The 23732-nt window shown below is 45.8% G+C and overlaps 1 protein-coding gene across 11 annotated transcripts in view; it reads right to left on the minus strand.

The window, feature by feature from the left end:
• Window positions 1-23732, minus strand: part of TRIP12 (thyroid hormone receptor interactor 12) — a 1008257-nt gene that overhangs the window by 795598 nt on the left and 188927 nt on the right. For all 11 annotated transcript variants that reach the window (XM_078668151.1, XM_078668159.1, XM_078668158.1 and 8 more), the window contains one exon: window positions 12548-12631. In XM_078668151.1, the coding sequence (XP_078524277.1) occupies window positions 12548-12631 (84 nt within the window). The remainder of the gene's footprint in view (window positions 1-12547; window positions 12632-23732) is intronic.

Here is a 23732-nt window from a genome sequence, read left to right on the forward strand (position 1 = left end):
TCAGGTGCATTATGGACTCTAGTTCATCATAATGCGCTCTGTCATATCTGGCCAGCAACGCTTGGGTGTTGGCGATGCGCCAGATATTAGCTGCTTGAGACGCTGTTCTTTTGCCTGAGGCGTCAAGTAGCTTGGATTCCTTGTCTGGTGGTGAGGCCTCACCTGATGTCTGAGAATTAGCACGTTTATGTGCATTAGACACTACTAAAGAGTCTAATGGTGCTGGACCTTTAATATAGACTGGATCTGTATGGGCAGCTTTATATTTTTTTCTCAATTCGAGGATTGTGGACCCTAGCCCTGACGGGGTCTTTAAAAACCTCTGTTGCATGTTTGATTACACCCTTAAGCATTGGTAAAATGGCAGTAGACCTTTGTGTGTTATCAAAAGTGTCTAGTAGGAAATCTTCCTCCACCGCATCTGTGTGTAAGTCCACCCCATGATAATGGGCAGCTCTTTGGACTAGTAGGTTAAAATCTATAGTGTCCTCTGGTGGGGATGGTCTAGAAGGGTATATGTCGTCTTGTGGGACATACGGCACATCAGGAGTGTTGTAATCATTCCATGGATTAGGTAACTGAGGGGGACTATTGGTCCCTGCTGGGTTATGTGCACCTTCATCTGTGTCATCAGAGTCTGTGTCTACATCATCTTGTGGATCAGGGGATCGTGTAGGTGAATGGTGAGGTGGAGTAGGTGGAGGAGGGGCAACAGTATGGGGAGGTGGAGGAGAAGGCACCCTTAATGGAGAGGTTGCAATGTCTCTTATTTGGAGGAGGAGGTGCTGGCGCATCAAGTGGTCTCTTTTTGGTACTGAGAGTCAATTGACCAGTCTTAGGATCCTTGACAAGAGTTTTTTGGTTAGGATCAGGTGTGAAAAGTTTCTCTGAACAGGGTAGATCCTTCGATGTCGAGGTTTTCGCCTCCGTAGGTTTTTTCGGCACCGAGTCGGTAGCTGATTTAGGTTTAGAAGTGTGCCCTTTGAAGTGTCCTTTACCGGAACCTGTTTCTTCAGTTCCGGGTGTTTTAGTTTCCGAAGCCTGTGAATCTGGAGCTTTAGGCGGTTTTTTAAATCTGGAGCTTTAGGCGGTTTTTTAGTTGGCTCCGAATGCGGTTTCGGCATTGATGTGCCGCTGCCAGTCGGTGCTGTGTGCTTTGGTGTCGGAGCAACGGTTGGCGTGGTTGACGAAGATGGCTTTTTCTTCGGTGTTGGTGTAGGATCAGCACAGTGGATAGGCTGGCTCGAGCCCGAGCTGCCTGAAGGCTTAATGGGCTTCTTTGCTGGGCCCGAAGGCGGGGCGTGGGAAGCAGTGTCTCGGTGTGCACCCAGGCCCGAAGGTGAGGGTGTGCCCGAAGCCTTTTTAGAGGGTGTCGAGGAAGGATAGGGGTCGACGATCTTACTTACGACCCGTTGAGCTGGAGTGACTTCCTCGACGTAGAAGTCTTCGGCGTCTGAGGAGCTGGTACTCTCTTCGGCGTGTTGGTGTTCTGGCACGTCAACACCCTCATCAAAGATGTCGTTGGGGATCGAAGCTGACGAGCAGGCCATTGTTCGAGCTAGTCGGTCCCGGATCGTCTTCTTGGAGCAGAAGGAGGCACAAGCGGAAAAGTCTTTAGCCTCGTACTCCGGTGAGAGGCAAAGTTTGCACACCTCATGAAGGTTAAGAATCGCGTCGATGTGGAGCGCGATCGAAACAATAACGTCGAAATGGGTGAGGATTGCACGCCGAAGGAAATCCGGTTCCTAACCGGAGCGCAGGAAACACATCCGAGCCCGATGGCGGAAAAAAAGAATCTGGGGATGGAGCAGATGCCCATGCGCAATGTGGTCCAAAGGAGGAGTCACCTATCTCGTGACTTCCAAATAACTTTTCAGGACAACAACAAACTGCAAACATCCGGGCCCAACACTAGGTGTGCAATCTGCAGCTCATATGCCTCGAACATAGATGTTTTAAAGGTGTGAAAAAACATATGGTTTCTTCAGAGATCCTGTCTGAAGGACCCGGACAAAAGAACTAACTCATAGCCAAACTGCCACTAGAATGCATTGTGGAATAAAGTGCTTCTGGGGGTTCTTAAAGGCACAGGCATCTTTTTAACTTCAGTCAGTATTAGCCAATCTGGCTGTTTATTCTCCTCATGCCTTTGGTACAAAGGTAGCTTTTCCAGGACAAAGTACTGCACTTTCAAAAGCTATTTAATAGCTTCAACTAATTGTTCATCAGCATTTGGAAGGAAAATACATCTATGACAGATTAAATGGAGACTCACTGGAAAATTAATTTGAATGATTGGCATTCTTAAATTGCATTTTCCTCAAGTTTTAACTATGTTAAAGAAGGTGTTCCGGGGTCCGAGCAGGCTGCGGGGAATTAATATTCAACATTTATGACTACCAATGAAGACCCTAGGATGCAGATAGATATATCTTTGAAGATGCAATAGGTAACAGATAATGTTTTGGATGGAAGCATCTAATGGGTTGATTTGGTTATTTTTGCAATAAATTACAAATCTCTTCCATTTAGCTGCATAGCATGCTCTAGTAGTTGGATGTCTTGCCTCCTTGATAATGTTCATGCAATCAGGAGGCAAATTAGGGTACCCAAACTCTAAGACTTCAGGAGCCAGATCGCTAGGTTCATCTGATTGGGATATGGGTGCCTGATTTCTCCATGGTTCTGAGTTAAAAGATGTGGCGAGAGGCACAGTCTTTGGTGAGGAACTACTGAAAGTTCTAGAAACGTTGTGTACCATGGTTGTCTTGCCCATGTGGGAGCAACCAGGATCATTGTGAGTGACTGCTGGCGTAGTTTGCGTGCCACCAGCGGAATCAGTGGGGCTGGTGGAAATGCGTACGCAAATCTGCCCGACCAGTTCATCCATATCGCATTTCCCTGTGACAACGGATGTGGGAACCTGGTGGCAAAGTACTGGCATTTTGAGTTTTCGTTTGTGGCAAACAGGTCTATCTCTGGATGCCCCCATTGCTGAAAGAATGGTTTGAGAACCTGATGGTGAATCTCCCATTAGTGTAGCTGTTGGTTGTGCCTGCTTAACAGCTCTGCTACTTGATTGTCTTTCCACGGCAGGTGTTCTGCTAGGAGAAAGATTTCTTTGGAATTGCTCACCTCCATATGCTCTGTGCTAGGTGAGAACGGTGGAGAGTGTGTCCCTCCCTGCTTCTGTATGTAATACATGGCAGTCATGTTGTCCGTCCGGATCAACAGTCTTGTTGTACAAGTACTTCTGAAAAGCTTTCAGTGCTAGAAATACTGCGAGCAACTCTAAGTGGTTGATGTGCAGTGTTTTTTGTTTGATTGTCCAGAGCCCTTGAACTGTGAATTGAAGTAGGTGGGCTCCCCAACCTGTCAGTGATGCGTCCGCTGTTAGTACTACTTGTGGAACCGGCTCTTGGAACAGTCGCCCCTTGGAAAGGTTTTGTGGGTTCCACCACCGCATAGAGTTGTAAGCGCAACTGTCCACCAACACTAGGTATTTTAATTGTCCTTGAGCTTGGTTCTACTGCCTTGCCAGGCATTCTTGCAGTGGACACATTTGAAGTCGGGTATGAGGGACAATGAATATACAGGAGGCCATCATGCCTATGAGCTGCATGAACACTCGAGCTGGTAAGGAGTGTTGTGGCTGAAACTTTTGAATGAGAGTCTGCATATTGGCTATCCTGGCTGGATTTGGATATGCTTTTGCTACTGAGGTATCTATTGTGGCTCCCAGATATTGTATGTGGGAGGGCTGTAGATGTGATTTTGGGTAATTTATGGAAAACCCCAGACTGTGCAGCAGCTGGAGTGTTTGAGACGTATGGCTTGCACACTGTGCGTACGAGTTGGCCTTTATGAGCCAATCGTCGAAGTATGGAAACACGTGGATGTGTTGCCTTCTGAGGTGTGCTGCTACAACCGCAAAGCATTTTGTGAAAACTCTTGGGGCCGTAGTTACCCCGAAGGGGAGAACTTTGAATTGATAAAGTTGCCCTTCTATTGTGAACCTGAGGTATTTTCTGTGAGCTGGATGTATAGGTATGTTAAAGTATGCGTCCTTGAGGTCTAATGTAGCAAGGAAGTCGTTTTGCTGGAGTAACGGGAGTACTTGCTGTAGAGTAATCATATGGAAAAGCTCTGAGAGTATGTATTGATTTAGCAGTCTGAGGGACCCATCCTTCTTGGGAATTAGGAAGTATAGAGAGTATACTCCTGTCCCTGGATGTTGAAAAGGGACTGGCTCTATGGCTCCCTTTTCTAGCATGGACGCGACCTCTTCTTGTAACAGTGTGATGTGTTCTTTGGACATAGGACGATGTTTGGGTGGTATGTTGGGTGGAGTAGAAGTGAGTTCCAGGCAGTAACCATACTGGATAATTTGTCTCACCCACCGATCTGTGGTAATGGCATTCCAAACTGGTAGGAATTGTTTTATTCTGCCTCCAACCGGTGTCGGGTGGTCCTGAGTGAGTGTGATAAAGTCACTGTTTGGTGGCAGTGGAGGCTCTGGTGTTCTTGCCGCCACGTCCCCTGCCCTTGCTATTGTTTCCCCTATAACCCCCTCTGTTGGAGCCTTTATTAAAGGTACTCTGGGTATTACTTTTGAATGTAGAGGGAGCCTGTAATGTGTTGCCTCTTGCGGAGCTTCTGTAGGAGGAGCGACAAAAGGAACCTCTGTGTTGTTGAAACTGAAGTGCACCCATAGACTTAGCAGTTTCAGTATCTTTTTTCATTTTGTCTAAGATTGAGTCTACTGCTGGACCAAACAGGAAATCTGGGTTAACTGGTTGGTTGAGGATTGTGGATTGCACCTTGTTCTTAAAACCAGAGATGCGTAACCACGCATGCCTGCGTAGTAATACACTAGTATTAATGGATCTTGCTGCTGTATCAGCTGCATCAAGCACACATTTAATGGAAGCATTAGTTATACATTTGCCTTCCTGAATGAGGTCGTTCGCTTTAGCTTTAAAAGGTTCGGGTAAATGTTGCAGCAAACCTTCAAGTTCATCATAATGCGCTCTATTATAGCATGCTAATAAAGCCTGTGTGTTTGCAATCCTTCATGAATTTGCAGCTTGTGAGGCCACCCTTTTGATTGAGGCTTCTAAGATCTTAGACTCCTTGTCAGGAGGGGGAGCATCTCCTGTTTGTGAGTTGGCTCTCTTTCGGGTGTTTGCCACTACTAGTGAGTCTAAAGGCAATTGGGATTTGATATAGGCGGGGTCGGAAGTGGCCGCCTTATATTTCTTCTCTATTTTGGGATTGAGTACACGCGCTCTGGCTGGATCTTTGAATATGTCTGGCGCATGTTTAAGTACCCCTTTTAACATAGGAAGTGTCCTGACATTATCAGAAGTAGGAAAGGTGTCAAATAAAAAGTCCTCTTCTATGGGGTCAGTGTGCATGTCCACATTGTGATATTTTGGTGCCCTATCTAGCAATTGATTGAAAAGAATGGTGTCGTCAGTAGGAGACGGTTTTGTAGGGTATGTGGAGGTGTCTGGGATGGGAAGTGGATCACATGGATCGTTTTGGTCATCCCATGGGTTATCTTGTGCATCAGGGTCTTGTGCATCCGGATCCTGTGGCTCATCAAAATTGTTATGAGGATATACCCCCATGTTCTTTATCATCATACTGTGAATGTGTAGGAGAGTAAGGCACAAAAGGCATATTAGGATAGAGAGGAGGAGGAGTTAAAGGTCTTGAGGGAGATGACCTGAAGTCTTTTTTCTTTGGAGAAACAGGGGAAGGAGTGTCCGTGTCCAATGGTCTCTTTTTCCGATGGTAAACTGTAACCTTTCCTGTTTCAGGGTCTATGTACAGTTTTTATTGTTCCTCACTCACTGGATCAGGATGGAAGAGTTCTTCCTCAACTATCCGTGGCCTTGGTGACGATGTTTTTGGCTTGGTGACTAGTCCGTGACTTTTTGGCTCGATAGCCTAAGGTCGTGGAGCTCTGTCTGGTTCGACTGTTGCTTTAGGGTCGGAGACCTTTTTCGGTTCGACGACTGTCCTTGTCAACGTTCTTTAGTACTGATGAAGCAAGATTTCGCACATTACGCGACTTGCTGAGATCAAGAACCTCGATTTATGTATAACTCTGTAATCCAAATTGTATGTCTTACTAATTTCTTTTATTTTTTGGTATACATGTATCTTAGTGATGCTTGCCTATGTGTTTTACTAATACGATTAATCCTTCTGTTAAAATGGCTGTCGCTTGGGAATTTACTACTGCGCATGCGTTAGTCACACTCACGTGACGTAGTCGCAGTTGTGGTGGGAAAATGTGCGCATGCGTATTTGCCACTAATATGGCTGTCTGAAATACTCACATGGTGAAGCTTGCGCAAATGCTCTTGTGTTATTGTGTGTTGCACTAATCTATAATCGCATAGTATATTTTTACAGTGAGAAACCTAAAGTACAAAATCATGATATGTAGTAAGTTCATTTATTTCTATGTTTTAATTTGTTTTCGCTTACTTTTCATGTACCGCGATATGGGGGGGTCTGAATGAGCCAAGAACCATCTTGAAGGTCCCTTCTGCGCATGTCGCGCAGCATGGGAGAAGGTAGCCTTGAGAAGAGGAACCCAGCCAGTTGGCAGCCACAAGTCAAGATGCTCCTGCGAAAGCCACCTCTGACCCAGCGAGAGGGACTCGAATGTACTGAAATTGTTACAATGAAATCTTTCCTATTGTATTCTGTGTATTCTCTCATGGGAAGCCCAAATTCACTAGGCGGGTCCTTAAGATGCAAAACTAAGCTTGAAGAAGTCTGTTCTGATTGGTGTGTTAACCTATCCTATGTGGGGACCAATCGAAATTGGGGATTCTGACACTTTGCAACATTGGGGGGTGGTATACTGACCCGAAAACAGTATATCTAGCCTAGGTTCAGCTACAGAAATTGTCCGACTTGTCTGAATAGCTGACCTGTCACTGACCCAACGCACTCAATAGGTGACTGAATACAGAGCGCTGCGGAGCACTCTGTCCGAATTTGACCTTAGACTTTAAAGGTTTTACTAAACCTTAAGTGCTGGCGGAGCACTTTGCTGGGGAGTTCGCTAACCCAATCGGGGTTCTGACCGATAACTGCAGAGAGGGTGGAGCGCAGGCGTTGCTTCCAAACTGCGGGTGCTGGTCGTGCCTTGGTGGTCCTGTCCTGATCCTAATCTGGTTATCCTGTCCGGTCCTGGGGTGTCCATTCTGCACCTGCTGTCCCATAGAGGACTGTCCTTCCTTGGGGTATTTCCTGTCCTTGACTGATCCGTGGCCAGGGTTGGTCTGCACACCTTTCTAGGTAAATATAGTGCGAAAACTCTTCACTGCATCGTCTATATTTCTGTCTTTGCTTTAATAAAGACATTTCTTTGCATATGTTAATTTTCCATGCTTTCCGCAACCTATTATAAAGTCATACAGTATATTTCCTTAGCATGTTCCTATGTTTCCCTACCTTTTAGAACACATTTTCTCTCCATACGGTTTATGAAACATTACTGTGGTATATAAATTTCTCCTGAAATCTGATTTGCGTAAGATACTAGAACTATAGCGTGTTCCAATTTTCCCCCTCCTATAGATGTATAGGATTTCCAGTCCATACCTTGCAGTATTTTTCCCAAACAGTAAAAGTCAAGTTTGTGATCCAAAAATGTAAATCCATTTAGTAGATCGCATTATTATAACTTTCTTATAGACTTATAAATGGTTGCCCTGTCACTGTTCCTCTACGGTTATGTTCTTTTTGTTATCTTGATTATTGATTGCCTTTTGACTGTAAACTTGCTAATTTCCAAACCTGATTTCTAGATAAACTTTTAAAACTTCCCAGTTGTCTGTGATCATTTAATGTGGAATAGAAATAAGTTGGGTTTTGTATTTTGCCTGCCTTTCTTTTACAGCTAGCTCCCTGATCCATTGTGGATCTTAGGTACCTGCAACGGTGGATTGGCAAGTCAGGTAAGATAGAAATAAATAGGTAGGAACCAGGGTTACTGGTAGAAGAATTGGTGGGTCATCTGATTAATGTATAGGTTGAACTGAAATTTATGGGCCCGAAAACTATATGGTGAAATTATTGGTTGGGTGACCTACGATCTCTATCAGTAATTTTCTGGTAGTAGAGGTGATGGTTAGGGACTAGTTAAAGTTAGGAAGGACTAGTTAAGCTAGATAAGTTGGATGCTGCTAGAAGTTTCTCTTTTTTGGTTGTGTTTATGCTGCTATGGAAGTAAAACAATTTGCATGAATTGATCACTCACGTAAAATGTTTGCTTTGAAAAATTATGAGATGTTTTAATTGTTTTTCCTATTATTGTACTGATATATGTATTAACACATTTGTAAGTTAAGTGTTTTATGTTGTTGGGAATCCCCGGGGAATTGAATAGCGAGTGGTGAAAAGAATCCACTTGTTTTGAGGTCACTGACTCCAGGAAAGTTGGTGCAGGTTAGGCAGAACTGGAAGCACTAACTAGGGTTTTTTCTGAATGCATGTTTGAATAAATGATAGCTACGAGATCACTGGCAAAACTTCTATCTGATATAACCTAGTAAGGGTCACAGCGGAAGGAGTAGCATGGTTCGTCGGGGCTTGAATGATAGCAAAAGGGTTCGCTGGTGAAACTTTGGGCTTGGAATATATCTCGATAAGAAGTGGATGAGTCGAAAGAAGTAGCAGGTTCCCTAATGCTTGAGTGAAGGGCAGGCAGAAGAGATCTGTCCGTAGCGTGTGAAAAGTAGACAGAAGGAGTTTACTTGCAATGAAACAAATCTTTCCTGTCTAGACACTTGAGTACAGTGGCGAATGTGTATTAGTTGTTAAATAACCAAGCACAAGCACTTTAGAGAGAAATTAAGTTTCCGTTACCTTGTGAAGGAGGGAGTCAGTTGCGGAGCTGCTCTGACGTCACTTTGTGCCGCGCTGGGATTGGTAGACGCAGCGGGTGTGTAGCGGAGCCAAAATTGTAAAGGAGGGGTGAGTGCCGAAGTGTGAGAACTTGTCTCGCGAAAGGCCGCGCACCCATTGGTCGAGACTATTTGAATTCGCGCATTTCATTGGTTGCACGGAAAATAAGAGACGCATTTAGATTGGAAGTGATTTTGTAAACAAAGAGCCAGCTTGAAGGAAATTATATGTGGCATACGTACAGACCGCATACTAGACCAGATCCGAGACATTTAGGATTTGAAAACGATCAGTGGAAAGGTCATAACACTAGCATTATGTACGGAAATAAGAGAAAATTGTCCCTGGTGAACAAAGTGAAGAATTATTTCAAAAAAGACAAACCAATTAGAACCAGAGAAGGTGTTGTCATTCCACCACCTAATACTCCCGCATCTTTTATGATGTTTGATAAAGGGTACCACTTGTGTGTATGGTTGGAAAATTGGGCAGAATACACGAAAGATGACGGAGTATTGGCTTTTCCGTTAGAAGGTACATTTAACGGCAGGATTCTATTTAATTTGAGAACCCGAATGAATGATTTACATCCCAGACCTAGATTAACGCAGTACGAAGCACTAGAGGAATGGGAAATCGAGGCTTTTGAAAGGGACAAGCCCCGAATGGATAAAGGGCTTACAAAATTTTATCCGAAATTGAAGCAAGAGACCCGAGACAAAAAGATGAAGCAGTGGAGACAAAATATGATTGTAGAGGGACTGTTTCCAATGATGCCAACGGGTGGTCCTCCTGGGGGGGAAAAGAAAACAGAGAAATGCAAACACTGGGTGCCCATTGGAGAATCGGATGACTAATTTCATGTGGTGAATCAAACTGGATCACCAACCAACCCCTGCCCCCACCAAGTCTTCAACAAGGCCGACTCCATCATCGCACCCCAACTCCGGGACATCATCAACACCTCCTTCAACACCGCCACCTTCCCGGAGAGCTGGAAGCACGCCGAGCTCAGCGCCCTCCTGAGGAAACCAACAGCGGACGCCACCGACCTCAAGAACTTCCGCCCCATCTCGCTCCTCCCTTTTCCTGCCAAAGTCATCGAGAAGACAGTCAACAGACAGCTTGCCGCCTTCCTCGAGACGAACGGATCCTTCGAACCCTCGCAGTCCGGTTTCCGAGCCAACCACAGCACCGAGACCGCCCTCATCGCAGCCACTGACGACATCAGATCCCTGCTCGACAACGGGGAAACAGCGCCCCTCATCCTCCTGGACCTCTCCGCAGCGTTCGACACTGTCTGCCACCGCACCCTAGTGCAGCGCCTCAGCAACATCGGAATCCAAGAGAAGGCACTGGAGTGGATCATCTCGTTCCTCACCGGAAGAACCCAGAGAGTCCGCCTCCCCCCGTTCAGGCCGAGGCCATCAAAGTCATCTGCAGCATACCACAAGGATCATCACCCAGCCCCACCCTCTTCAACATCTACATGAGCCCCCTCACAGCCATCGCACGCCAACACAACCTCAACATCATCTCCTATGCCGACACCCAGCTGATCCTCTCCCTCACCAACGACCCCGCCACTGCCACAACCAGCCTACACGAAGGGATGAAAGACGTCGCCGAGTGGATGAAGAACAGCCGCCTGAAACTGAACTCAGACAAGACGGAAGTCCTCATCCTGGGATCATCGCCCTCTGCCTGGGACGACTTCTGGTGGCCCCCTGCCCTGGGCACCACTCCCAAGCCAACGGACCACGCACGTAACCTGGGCTTCATCCTGGACTCCTCCTTCTCGATGACCAGACAAGTCAACGCCGTCTCATCATCGTGCTTCAACACCCTGCGCATGCTCCACAAGATCTTCCGGTGGATCCCCACCGAAACCAGGAAGACTGTCACCCAGGCACTCGTCACCAGCCGACTGGACTACGGAAACACCTTCTACGCCGGAACCACAGCCAAACTTCAGAAAAGACTCCAACGCATCCAGAACGACTACGCACAACTCGTCCTGGACATCCCCTGACACAGCCACGAGAGACCTGCACTGGCTCCCCGTCAGCAAGAGGATCACGTTCAGACTCCTCACCCACGCACACAGGGCTCTCCACGACCTGGGCCCCAAGTACCTCAACAACCGCCAGACCTTCTACACTCCCACCCTCCAGCTACGATCGACCAGCCTCGCCCTCGCCGCTGTTCCACGCATCCGCAGAGCCACCACCGGAGGAAGATCCTTCGCCTACCTGGCAGCCAAGACATGGAACTCCCTCCCCATCCACCTCCGGCGAACCCAGGACCACCTCTCCTTCAGGAAGTAACTCAAGACCTGGCTTTTCGAGCAGTAACGGACCCCTCTCCCCCAGCGCCTTGAGACCCCTCCGGGTGAGTAGCGAGCTATACAAACGTTATGATTCATTGATTGATTCGATCAGGTCAAAGCAACGTTAATTTTACATACATAGGCTAACCAGCGGATGGAAAATCCATTATCCATTGAAAACAGTCCAAAATGGCTTGCTCGCGGTTAGACCAGATACTAATCCACAATAAAAGTAGGGCCAAATTAAACAGTTCACCAATATGCATAAGCCCAAGTGCGGTGTGCAAAATTAAATGGGAGCTTGTAGCAGTTAAGTGCATGATCTGCCTACAGATGCGAACCCTAGCCCCATAAATTGTCGCCAAGACACACGGATACTTGTAAATGTGAAGGACTGGGTAGATGACACCTTCCATCCCACGGAGGTAAGTTAAAGGTTACTCTGGCTGCTCTGCTGAGCTTTGAGCATGAACATCTGAACCATGTTTGTCATGTCCCTGCACTACTAAAAGTAACCCATAAGTAGTTAAAGTCATTTACACTGCCTAGAGTGTTCTCCTTAACCATGATCTTAGCCAGGAGTTTCTTGCCAGGTTCACATGCCGCCATGTGCAATTTCCTATAATTAGGGACCAACTTCAATTTGCTCATAAAAGATACAAAGGATTCTATCAATAATCTAGGGCCCCTGGAGTACAATCCTATAAGTACAGCGTTATCTGCATAAAGCAGCGCCAGCAAAGCGGCATGCTTGATTTTTGCAATGTCCTTAGTGACTGATCAAGTTTGAACACAGGTTAATATAAACCGCAATAAGCAATAGAGCCAAAATACAACCTTGGAGCACCCCGGTGCAAGTGGGAAGAGTACAAGCATGGTAAAACCAAAAGGGCAACAACCACTGCCAAACGTACTGGTTTCGCCAATGCTAATTTCCAGACCATTTCAATAAATGAATGCAGAACCACTTTAGTTTTCTGCAGATAGCCTTCCTGCTACTTCCACTCTGAGATAACGTTTTTTCCCTAAAGGAAGATTGGTTGGGTTTCGATCGGTGGAGTGAGATGACAGCCCAGGCTCGAGAGAGAGAGCTTTCACGGGGCTATCTACCACTTTTACTTTTCCCACCCTTGTCTGACCTACAAATAAACCGGTCAAGACTTCAGTTACAGCAGAATGAAAGTGTGGCAACAAAATCTGCATCCATTTAGAAAAAACTGTTCACACAACAATGATACAATTAAAATTCAGTAAAACATTTTTGTACATCTAAGTAACTCATACCTTGTAACCTTCCCATTTCTGAATCATCCGACTCACTCTCCCCAGAGGTGGTCAGGCCCACAGCCCCAGGAACTGAGCTAGAAGCTGAAAAATAAGAAATTATCAATTTTAAAAAAAACTTCAATATAAAAATGGGTTGCTGTGAAAACAACTTGCCTTGAAAATATATTATACAAATAAACATTTACCAAACAGGATTATCGCTTCCTCTAGGCTGGCCCAACCTCAACAAAGACAGTCTGAAAGACTGACACACAAGACCACATCCTCCAATGTACAAGCACCCTGGTTAATGATGCTGGTGAACGAAGGTTTGGAAATGTAAACAGATTGACAAAACAAAGACATGGAGGCCGGCCTTTCAACTATTAATTATCTGAATTACAAACAAGTTACAAAACAATTCCGGACATTAACTTTTCAAGTCTGATTGCGACACAATCCCCTAATATCGATCTATGTGGCCAATACACACGTTTAAGCATGTAACTAAATTAGCAACATGCTGAACAAGTTACTTGCCTTCAGTAATGCCTTATCTGGTAGAGACTATCTAGTCGGACTCCACGTTTGCACTTTCTGCGTCAGAAGGGATGTGTACAATGCCTATATAGGCGCCACCTACTCAAACTAAGTTTCATTTCGCAACTTCCCACGCCAGAAGTGCGGATCTACAAAGAATGAGGATACAGTGGTGTGTATTAACAAGGCGCTTAGTGAGGCCCCCCTAGGAATCAGTCAACGCAGAGAGGCGGTGTTCACAGCCTTGACTTTAGTAGAATGGCACGCAAGCCCTAAGGGAGTTGCTTTTTGGCCAATGTGTAGCAGATCTCTATCGAAAGATGGTCCTCTTCTGCACAGACTTCTTAGCACCAACAAACCCCACGAAGAGTCGGTCATCTACTGCAACTATTTGGTGTGATTTATAAAGAACATGTTATTTTTGGGTCCAGACAATGGAGCCTCTCCTCTTCTTTGGAAGGGTGGGGAGGAGCAAAGAAGGCAGCCAAGGTGATGGTCTGACGGGGAGAAGAGGAGTGGCCAAGATGGCAGCCGTATCAGACGCAGAGTGTGGAGCTCTGCTGCTGGCCCGTAATTACTCCTCAAATAATCCTGCCCACCAAGTCTGCAGCTAAGCGATCAGGCCTGGCTGGTTGCCAGAGTGACTGAGATGCGGGGTATGGTGAATGGAACCAGAGAATCACAGGGTATGTGGTCTGTACACATGGCCCACAACTGTCTCTTGGAACAGCTGTGGTATGGCGATCTCTGCCAGCAGCCACAGGATATATGCTCATCTCCGGCGCAGACATTCATTTTGCTGGTCTTCTGGAGACCTACCTGACCGCAGGGGAACATAGCAAAGTGGGTAAACGCTTGGGTGGGCAGGTATTTGGTACAGGATACCCTGCCTATGCCCGAGGGGTCCTTATCTGGATCGCTCCGGAGGTACCCTTCATGAAGTCAAGAGTACTTGTTGATGAGGCGAGCCGTTACGTAATCCTGGCGGGCACCTTGGATGGGCACCCCTTTAAATGGTGTCATTTTATGCACCGAATACATCCCAGGGAGCAATCTTAGTCACTTTATCCCCAACTATGTTGCTGGACCCCTAGGCCCCATGGTTATGGGGGGTGATTGATATTAACTGAACACACAACACAGACTTGGATTATTGACCCACTGCTGGGCACTCTGCGCATGTATGAGACTAAACAAATCCAACGATGGTCTAGGATGTCCACCTTGCACACACTACAAATGTATCTTTTTTAGAATCAGGTCAAAGAGACAACGGAGACCCAGGAGGGGCGATCAACATCGAACAACCTCCCATGAAAGCATCAACCCAGGGACCCAAACGCAACAGAAAGAAGAACTAAACACAAATCAGTTGATCATTAACATATCATATAAACTGTTGTCATTGGAAATTAAAACCTTACAAAAAGTTACATCATTTGTGCCAACACATCACACAAATAAATTGGAGCTAGATGTACGTGCGTTCAAATTAATGCGGAATTTGAGACTGTTCCACTTTTTTAAAACTTGATACAAAAAACAGAAAAAACTTAAGATAATCAACTCAAAAAATTTTAAATGAGTGGTTCTTACCAAGCTCCAGTAAGCCACAAAACGCTTGATATTTTTGAAAATGTAATCAAGAATGACATCGACAAATCAAATTTCAGATCAAGAACCAAATTACAAAATCTTTCTAAAAAAGAATTTAACATCTTAAAGAAAATATCAAATAACCAAAACATCATCTGCCAAAGGGCAGATAAAGGAGGAGCACTTGTATTAATTGATAACACCTTTTACAAGAGCCAAGTTAATGATCATGTAAGAGACAGAGAGACATACATGCCTCTTGGCCACAATCCAACAAACATTCCAAAAAGATTTACAATGCATCCTCAACAAAGCTCAAGACGAAGGGATCATTACAGAAAAAAACAAGAAATACCTAAGCCAACCATATCCACGGACACCGACCATATATATGCTCCCCAAAATTCACAAAGATCTTAAACATCCACCCATGCGACCAATAGTGACAACAAGAGGGAGCATCCATGAACCAATAGGTAAATTTCTTGATGCACATTTACAGGAACTGGTTCAATCCACCAGAACATATGTCAAAGACAACTGATTTTTTAAACAAATTGGCACACGTCGAGCTACCTGATAACAATGAAATTTGGCTATGTACCATCAACATCAAATCTCTATATACCTCTATCCCTCACAATTTAGGGATAGAAGCTGTTGAAGAAATGTTACTATCAGACATGAATAAAGATTTTCAAATCTTTTTAATAGAACTACTAACTTTCACATTATATCAAAGTTACTTTTGTTGAGAAGAAGAGCATTATTTACAACTAACCAGCACTTCAATGGGCAACTGTGCCGCGCCAGTATACGCAAACACCTTTATGAATGCATTTGAAAATAAATACATTCTCAGTCGAGAAAATTGGCAGCAACACACATTGTTATTTTTGAGATTCATTGAAGACATCTTTCTTTTATGGCAAGGTTAGTTGGAAGAATTGAACACCGCACTAGAAGATCTAAATACAATCAACGACCGGATCCAATTCATCTACCAAACAAGCAATACCTCCTTTTTATACCTTGATGTTCTCATATCGATAAAAGATCACAAATTTGTAACCACTCTTTTAAAAAAACACAGATCGCAATAATATTTTACATTACAAGAGTTTCCCATCAACTACAGCTAAAAAATCATTTACCTCTTTCACAACTTTACAGAATCAAAAGAATAATATCAGAAGAAACAGAACTACAAACTCAGATTGAAACAATGGTCACCAGATTCAAAGAACGTGGATAACCAAATGTGATAATAAAAAATGTAAAAATAGCAATGACTTGCTACAACAGACAAGCCAATCAGAACCACCAAGGATAGCTGTTGTATCCAAATTTTCCACCTTAAGTCACCAATATAAAAGGATCATAAACAAATATTGGTCAATATTAGCAGATGAGCCAGATTTCAACTGGATTTTCAACAATACACCAATATTTGCACACACTAGGAGCCGTAAAATCCAGGAAATTCTAAAACCTACCAACACACCTGAGAGCATGCAATAAAAAAGGGACCATACCTTGCCATAACTGCAGCAACTGCAATAATATAATCAGAGGAAACACAATCAATCACCCATTAAGAGGGACACCTATCAAATTACAAGTGACAGCCACTTGCGACACTTCAAATGTGATTTACCTGCTTAAATGCCCCTGCGGCTTAGTTTGTGTGGGCAAAACAAGTAGAAAAATCAAAACTTGTATACTGGAACATAAAAGCAATATAAGAACCAAAAACGTAGTCTTCAGTTGCAACACATTTCAATGATAGAGCTCATAGTGTAGCGCAACTAAAATTCACTATTTTGGAGATAATCAAAAAATCTGATGATAAAGATAACAAAATCTTACTACAGAGGGAGAACAGTTGGATATATAAAATAGACTCTATCAAACCAAAAGGACTCCATGACCGTTTAGAATTTGCCTGTTATTTATAATGTAACATGTTATAATGTAACTTATCTTTTTCACATTTGCTCATGTTTATATTTGCTTGCTTTAAAACCTTCGGTTTAATTAACATTGTACACCCTGCTTTTGTAACACCATAGCGACACATACTATATACACATTAAACCTAGGTTAAACAATGATTATTCTCAACCTATATGCTACCACAGCATTTGAGTCTTATACCATAAACATATTCAAAGATGGCCCCCACGTTTCTCGACGCAATCACGTGACCCTGAGTCCGTCGTTCGTGTTAACTATCCATAATTAACCGGTGCGAAAAAACACCATAGCGTTCGAACATCCCTATGCAACCAAGCCGAACACGAGAATAACTGAATATGAGGTAAGCTTTTACCGGAGTAATAAATTTACTCAGAACCGGAAGGCTTAGAACACAGTCTTAGCCATAGCGTGCACGCATAGATGACAGTTTCCAGAACAAACGTATAAAAAGTTTGCTAAACGCTTTTAAGGAATGGCATCCTTGAATAACTAATATTGATAGTGTAACCAGATACAAACTGGTGAGATAAATATGCCGATACGTTTTGAGATATTTCGGGGACATAAAAAGACAGACTCATAACCTAACACAGAGCGGTTGTCAACTAGCGTTCTTTATTGATAACAAATACCATCTTGATAACATTCAGTTTGTTTAATACACTAGCTTTTAATATGAGCACAGAGGAATGATGTAGTGAATATTTAACAAATATGCACAACCCCTTCAATTTGATTAGAACATGTAAATCGTTATACTATGCCAACAGGTTTTATAATGATGGAATGTTCAAGGAGTGGAACTCATTTTGTTTACTAAATTTTGATTTAACCTAGATTCCCCTGAAGAAGTGCAATGAAGTGCATGAAATGCATTGGGATTTGATCTCTTATCAATGTGAAGAATTTTGGTTCTATATAAGAAATGCGTTACTTACCTGTAACTGTAGTTATCCAGTATTAGTGTCTTTCATAGATTCACATGCCTGAATCATTCCCCGTCGTCGAGACGGGAGCCTCCGGTATATAAAAAAGTAATGTCCTATAGACATACATAGAAAAGAATAGGCCTAAGGATCTCACCTTAGTGACCTATCCACGTCCTTTTGTAGGAAGGACCAAACAGAGCAGGCCCAAGGGTCCCACCTTGGTGGCCTGAGTCCTTTTGTAAAAAGGACCAAAATAAAGAAAACCAACCAATCAGCAACTACCTCCTTCTAGAACCTTCCTGTCAGGAGCCCAAGTCTCTCAGATTTTCATACGCACCAAGCTAGTTAGGCGTAAACTCGTTAGAGAGATAGGTGAGCCCTGCCAGGGGAGGCGGGAGGGTGCATGTGAATCTATGAAAGACACTAATACTGGATAACTGCAGTTACAGGTAAGTAACGCATTTCTTATCCAGTATTTGGGTGTCTTTCATAGATTCACATGCCTGAATCAGAGTAGCAAGCAATACATTATGCACATTTGTGACGGAACATCAGATATGAGTCTGTAGATAATACATATCACGCGACTGCAAACCACCAAAATGCATTGTCATGTAAATATTAGTAAAAGAATGTGCATACCAGTAAAGGATGGAGGGATGTAGGAAGGCTCACCTCACTGGAATAGATGGCGAAGCACTGCTCGGCCCACTGCTGCATCCTTCATCAGCTCAGTATCCAGGCAGTAGTGCCTGGTGAAGGTGTGTGGGGACTTCCAGGTCGCCGCTCTGCAGATGTCCAATACCGGCACTCCAGCGAACAGCGCCGCAGACGTGGACATGGCTCTTGTCGAATGAGCTTTGACTCGTGAGTCCAGAGGCCGTCCGGCCTTGTCGTGACAAAAGGTGATCGCAGAAGAAATCCACCTTGAAATACTCTGTTTTGTCAGGGGCATGCCTTTCCGTGGTCTACTAAAGGCAATAAAGAGTTGGGATGACTTTCGGAAGTGTCGTGTCTTGTCGATGTAGAATTTAAGACATCTCTTCAGATCTAGCGAATGCAGTGTTCTCTCGGCTGCAGTGGTAGGATTTGGGAAGAATGATCTAAGCACCACTGGTTCGTTAAGGTGGAAGTCCGAGGGGACTTTTGGAATGAACCGAGGGTTAGTCCGCAGAATGACTCCGTCTTCCCTGAATTGCATAAAGGGATCTTGGATGGAGAGAGCCTGCAACTCACTGACCCTTCTGGCAGAGGTTAACGCCAGGAGGAGGGCCGTTTTCCAGGAGAGGAATTTGATCTCCGCCTTATGGATGGGTTCGAAGGGATGCTTCATCAACTGATGAAGTACCACATTGAGGTGCCACGATGGAGGAATTGGTCTTGGTCGTGGAAAGGACCTGAATAGGCCTTTTAGGAATTGTTTTATAAGTCTGTCCGCCCACAGGGATGGGCCCGTAGGAGTCCTTGTGAATCTGGAAATCGCTGCTAGATGCACTTTGATGGATGCATGTGCAAGGCCTGATTGCGCAAGATGCAATAAGTATGGCAGCAGCTGCTGTGGAGTGGTGTGGAAGGGGTGCAAGCCATTAGCCACACACCAGGAACAGTATTGCTTCCATTTTAGTGAGTAGGTTTTATTAGTGCTGTCAGCTCTAGCTTTCGCAAGGACGTCTCTGCACTCCTGCGGGATGTTCAGGTGGCTGAATTCGCGGTATTCAGGAGCCAGGCTGACAACTTCAGAGAGCTCAGATTCGGGTGGAGAACCTGCCCTTGGGACATCGTGAGCAGGGCTGGAAAATGCTGCAGGCGAAGAGGGGGCCGGGCAGAGAGGCGATGAAGTTCCGTGAACCAGTGCTGCCTCGGCCAGGGTGGAGCAATTAGGATCAGAGTGCAGGGCTCTGACTTCATTTTCCTGAGAACCCTGGGTATCAGTGGGAATGGCGGAAAGGCGTACGCAAATACGTTGCGCCATGCGATGGAAAATGCATTCCCGAGGGTTCCTGAGTGGTGATGCCTGCTTGCGAAGCTTGGGCATTTGGCGTTCTCTCTGGTGGCAAAGAGGTCTATTCGCGGGGTTCCCCACTCCGCGAAGATATGCTCCAGCACCTCCGTGTCTAGTTCCCATTCGTGGGAAGGAGACCTCTCTCTGCTCAGGGCGTCCGCCAAGACATTGTCCTTGCCCGGGACGTACTCCGCTTTCAACGTTATTCCATGTTCCAGAAGCCAGTTCCAAACTCTTTGCGATTCTCGAGATAGCTAGAGCGATCGCGTCCCCCCCCCCCCCTGTTTGTTCAGGTAGTGCATCGTCGTGGTGTTGTCCGTCCTGACAAGCACTGGGGAGTTTAGAATGCGTGGTAGGAACGCTTGGAGAGCCAGGAAGACCGCTCTTAACTCCAGCAGATTGATATGGAGCTTGGTTTCCTGTGTCGTCCACTTGCCGTTGATCTGGAGTTCTTGGAGTACTGCTCCCCACCCTTCCAGGGATGCGTCCGTTATTACGTGTGGTTCTGCTGGGAGCAGGAACGGTAGTCCCTGTGACAGATGTCTGAGCGATCTCCACCACTGTAAGTGGTCGACCATGGTTCGAGTGACGCGTATGCGGTCCTCGAAAGATCCCGTAGCTTGTGTCCATTGCTTTGTTAGTTCCTCTTGGAGAGGGCGCATTTTGAGGCGGCAGTGGGGAATGAGCATTATGCATGAAGACATCATGCCGAGGAGGGACTTGAAGGTGCGGACCGGTAGAGTCTTCCGTGAAGCCACTGACTTGGCCAGGGAGATGAGTTTGACCTTTCTCTCCTGAGAGGGGAAAGCTCTGACACGTTCCGTGTCCAGAGTCGCTCCAAGGAACGTGATGACTTTGGCGGGTTCCAGTGCCGACTTCTCGCGGTTGAGGGTCAAGCCTAGTCGATGGAAAATATCCAGACAGGCGCTGGAGGATGAGGCTGCGGCGGTCACGGATGGTGCTTTCACCAGCCAGTCGTCCAGGTATGGGAACACCTGGTGGCCCTGTTGACGGAGGAAGGCTGCCACAGGGGAGAGGCATTTGGTAAATATCCGTGGGGCAGATTTGAGGCTGAATGGAAGGACACGAAATTGGTAGTGTTGTCCTGCTACCGCAAACCTGAGGTACTTCCTGTGCCCTTTGAGGATAGGAATGTGGTAGTAGGCGTCCTGAAGGTCTAAGGACGTCATGGTGTCCCCTTCCTCCAGGAGACCCAGGATTTCCTGTAGAGTTACCATACGGAACGATTGTTTCTTTAGGAACACGTTGAGTGCCCTGAGGTCTAGGATTGGCCGCCACTTTTTTCCTTTTTTGTGAATTAGGAAGAAATGAGAGTAGAAACCTTTCCCCCTGTGGGCCTGTGGAACTCTCTCTATCGCCCCCTTTTTTAACATGGAAGCTATTTCCTGAAGAAGCAACCGTAGGTGCCTGTGGGATCGTTTGTAAGGTGGTGTCGTTGGGGGAATTGAGACAAATTCTAGGGAATGTCCAAACTGAATGAGTTGGAGTACCCACCGATCCGTTGTTATTTTTTGCCAATTTTTTAGGAAGTATGTGAGTTTTCCTCCAAGTTGTAAAGAATGCAATGGTGGATGGGCTGGCCATAGAAACGAGTCATTGGCGGTTGCCAGCAGGTCGTTTTTGTTTTTTTCCTCTGTAGTTCGACTTGCCGTAGGAAGTCTGGCGCCCTTGTTGGTTTTGCCGCTGTTGGAATTGCGGTTTGCTTTGGGAGTACGAATAGGAAGACCTATTCTTGTAGGAACCCCTATATGAAGGTTGTCCTCTTCCTCTGTTGCCACGAAAGGACTGGGTCCGGAATTGCAGAGTTCCAAGAGCCTTGGCAGTGTCCGTGTCCTTTTTAATAGTGGTGAGGGCCGCGTCAATTTGTTCACCAAAGAGGTGCTGGCCATCATAAGGCATATCGAGGATTCTTGTTTGCACTTCCTGGCGGAAGGAGGTGGCCTTGAGCCAACCCCGTCGTAGTACGGCAGCACTTGCCAGCTGCCGGAAACCAGTCATGGCGACGTCAATCGCGCAGTCGAGTTCGGAAGCAGATGTTTGGCCTTCTAAGAGGAGCGAATGAGCCTCCTCTCCGAGATCTTCTGGCAGATTAGAAAGATAGGGTGCAATGTCTGCCCAGAGTTGACGATTGTAACGGCCCAGAAGTGCAATTGAATTCGCCACTTTCACCGTCATGGACGAAGTGGTAGAGAAGCGTTTACCAACCGCATCCAGTTTTCTGCCTTCCTTGTCAGGTGGCGTCGACAGAGGCGATGCTGGATTACGCGAGTTTTTCTGTGCCGCTTGAGTGACTACAGAATCTGCCTTGGGGTGACCTGTGAGGCATGCTGGCGCCGATGATGTTGCCTTGTATTTTTTACCTAGTCTGGCCACTACCGCTTGTATAGAAGCTGGTGTGTGCATGAGCTGTTTGCCTTGTTTCCAGATAAAGTCAATGATTGGGATTGACCTTGTCGACTTCTTAGTGGGCTCCTTGAAATCGTAAAGGAAGCATTCAGTCTCCTGCGTTTCCATAGACATATGGAATCTTTTGGCAGCCCGCTCTATGAGATTGTGGAATCCACCGATGTCTGCAGGTGGTGATTCCGAAGACTGTGGTTCCGGAGAATGTGCCACATAGTCCTGGTCTGCATCCAGGTCTGACTCGTCGTCATAGACTTCACCCTCTTCCTGTTCTCTCTCCTCTTCGTCAGATGAGCGAATGTCTTGAATTGGTTCCTGTACTTTCTCAAGTACCAGTGGAGGTGGTTTATGGCGAGACGAAGGAGCTGGTACCTGTGCAGCTGGAAGTGTAGGTGTAGTGGGTTTCTCCGGAAACCTTTCTTTGTAATCCTTTATTAGGAATTGGAGATCCGAGACGATGGATGCAGGGAGACACACCATTGGTGTAACCTGTGTCTGGATTGGAGTGTGGACCGATTGCTCTACATGGTCCTCCTCCTCCGGCTCCTCGTCTGTGGTTTGACACTTAAGCACCAAGTCTGATGGACTAGTTGCTTGTGTATATGAATCCTCATCTGACTCCTCACCTTGTAATAGGCAGGCTGGAGGTAGTTGTTGCACCTTACTGGGCGACGTCAGGACTGGCGTAATTGGCTTTTTTGTGATTTTGACTGTGACATGGCTTACTTGAGGTGGAAAGGCATCCATGGCATGCGATAAAAGTGCAGACTCTTTCCATGGCCCTGCGGTCGTCGACGGTGCGTGTTAGGCGCCTTCGCCGACGGTGTCTCTGTCGACGGTGTCTTCATCGACGCCGTTTTCGCCGACGGCAATTTCTCCACCGTCGACGGTTTACCCGTCGTCGACGGTTTTCCTGTTGTCGTCGGTATGCTCCTCGTCGACGAGATAGGCGTCGTCGTCGTTGATGTCTTCGACGACGATCTCGTCGTCGACGGTACTATTGTCGTCGATGGAGTGACTGGGATGGTCGACTGCGTAGGTCTACTCGCCGACGAAGGCGTCGTCGAGGAGGTAGCCGACGATGCAGTCGTCGTCGACACTGTCGTCGTCGAGACAGTTTTTTGCGCTGAATAAACCATCGACGCTGTCATCGTCGTCGGGACCAGCGGCTGCTTCCTGGTGACAGGAAGTTCCTTGCCAGACACTGAGGTCTTGCCCTCTGAGGACTTTTTGGAAGTCTTCATAGGAGGGGTGTCTGAGGGGCTAGGGGAAGTAACCCTTGGCCTCTTCAAGGAAAAATGTGAAGTTCCAGAAACACCTTCCGACACCAAGTCATCTGTCTTGGTCTTGAGTCTGTTGAGCCAGAGTAGTAGGCGTCCTTCTCGGTCCTTGAGGGTCTTGTTCGAGAAGGTCCTACATATATTGCAGTCCTTGGCTTGATGTTGAGGGTAGAGACAATATAAACATGTTTCATATTTATCCTCCACATGAAGTCTTTTCTTGCTGCAGGAGGAACAGGCCCTAAAGAGACCTTTTTTCTGGCTATCAGACATAATTATAAAAGTTGAATAAAGTCGTTTTTGAAGAAAGAAGTAGATTCCTGAGGAGAACTCAGGTGGAGACTCCCTAGCACAACGTGCGGTAGAAAATCTGAGAGACTTGGGCTCCTGACAGGAAGGTTTCTAGAAGGAGGTAGTAGCGGATTGGTTGGTTTTCTTTATTTTGGTCCTTT

Source organism: Lissotriton helveticus, chromosome 11 (assembly GCF_964261635.1).
Source record: "Lissotriton helveticus chromosome 11, aLisHel1.1, whole genome shotgun sequence".
Classification (NCBI taxonomy): domain Eukaryota; kingdom Metazoa; phylum Chordata; class Amphibia; order Caudata; family Salamandridae; genus Lissotriton; species Lissotriton helveticus.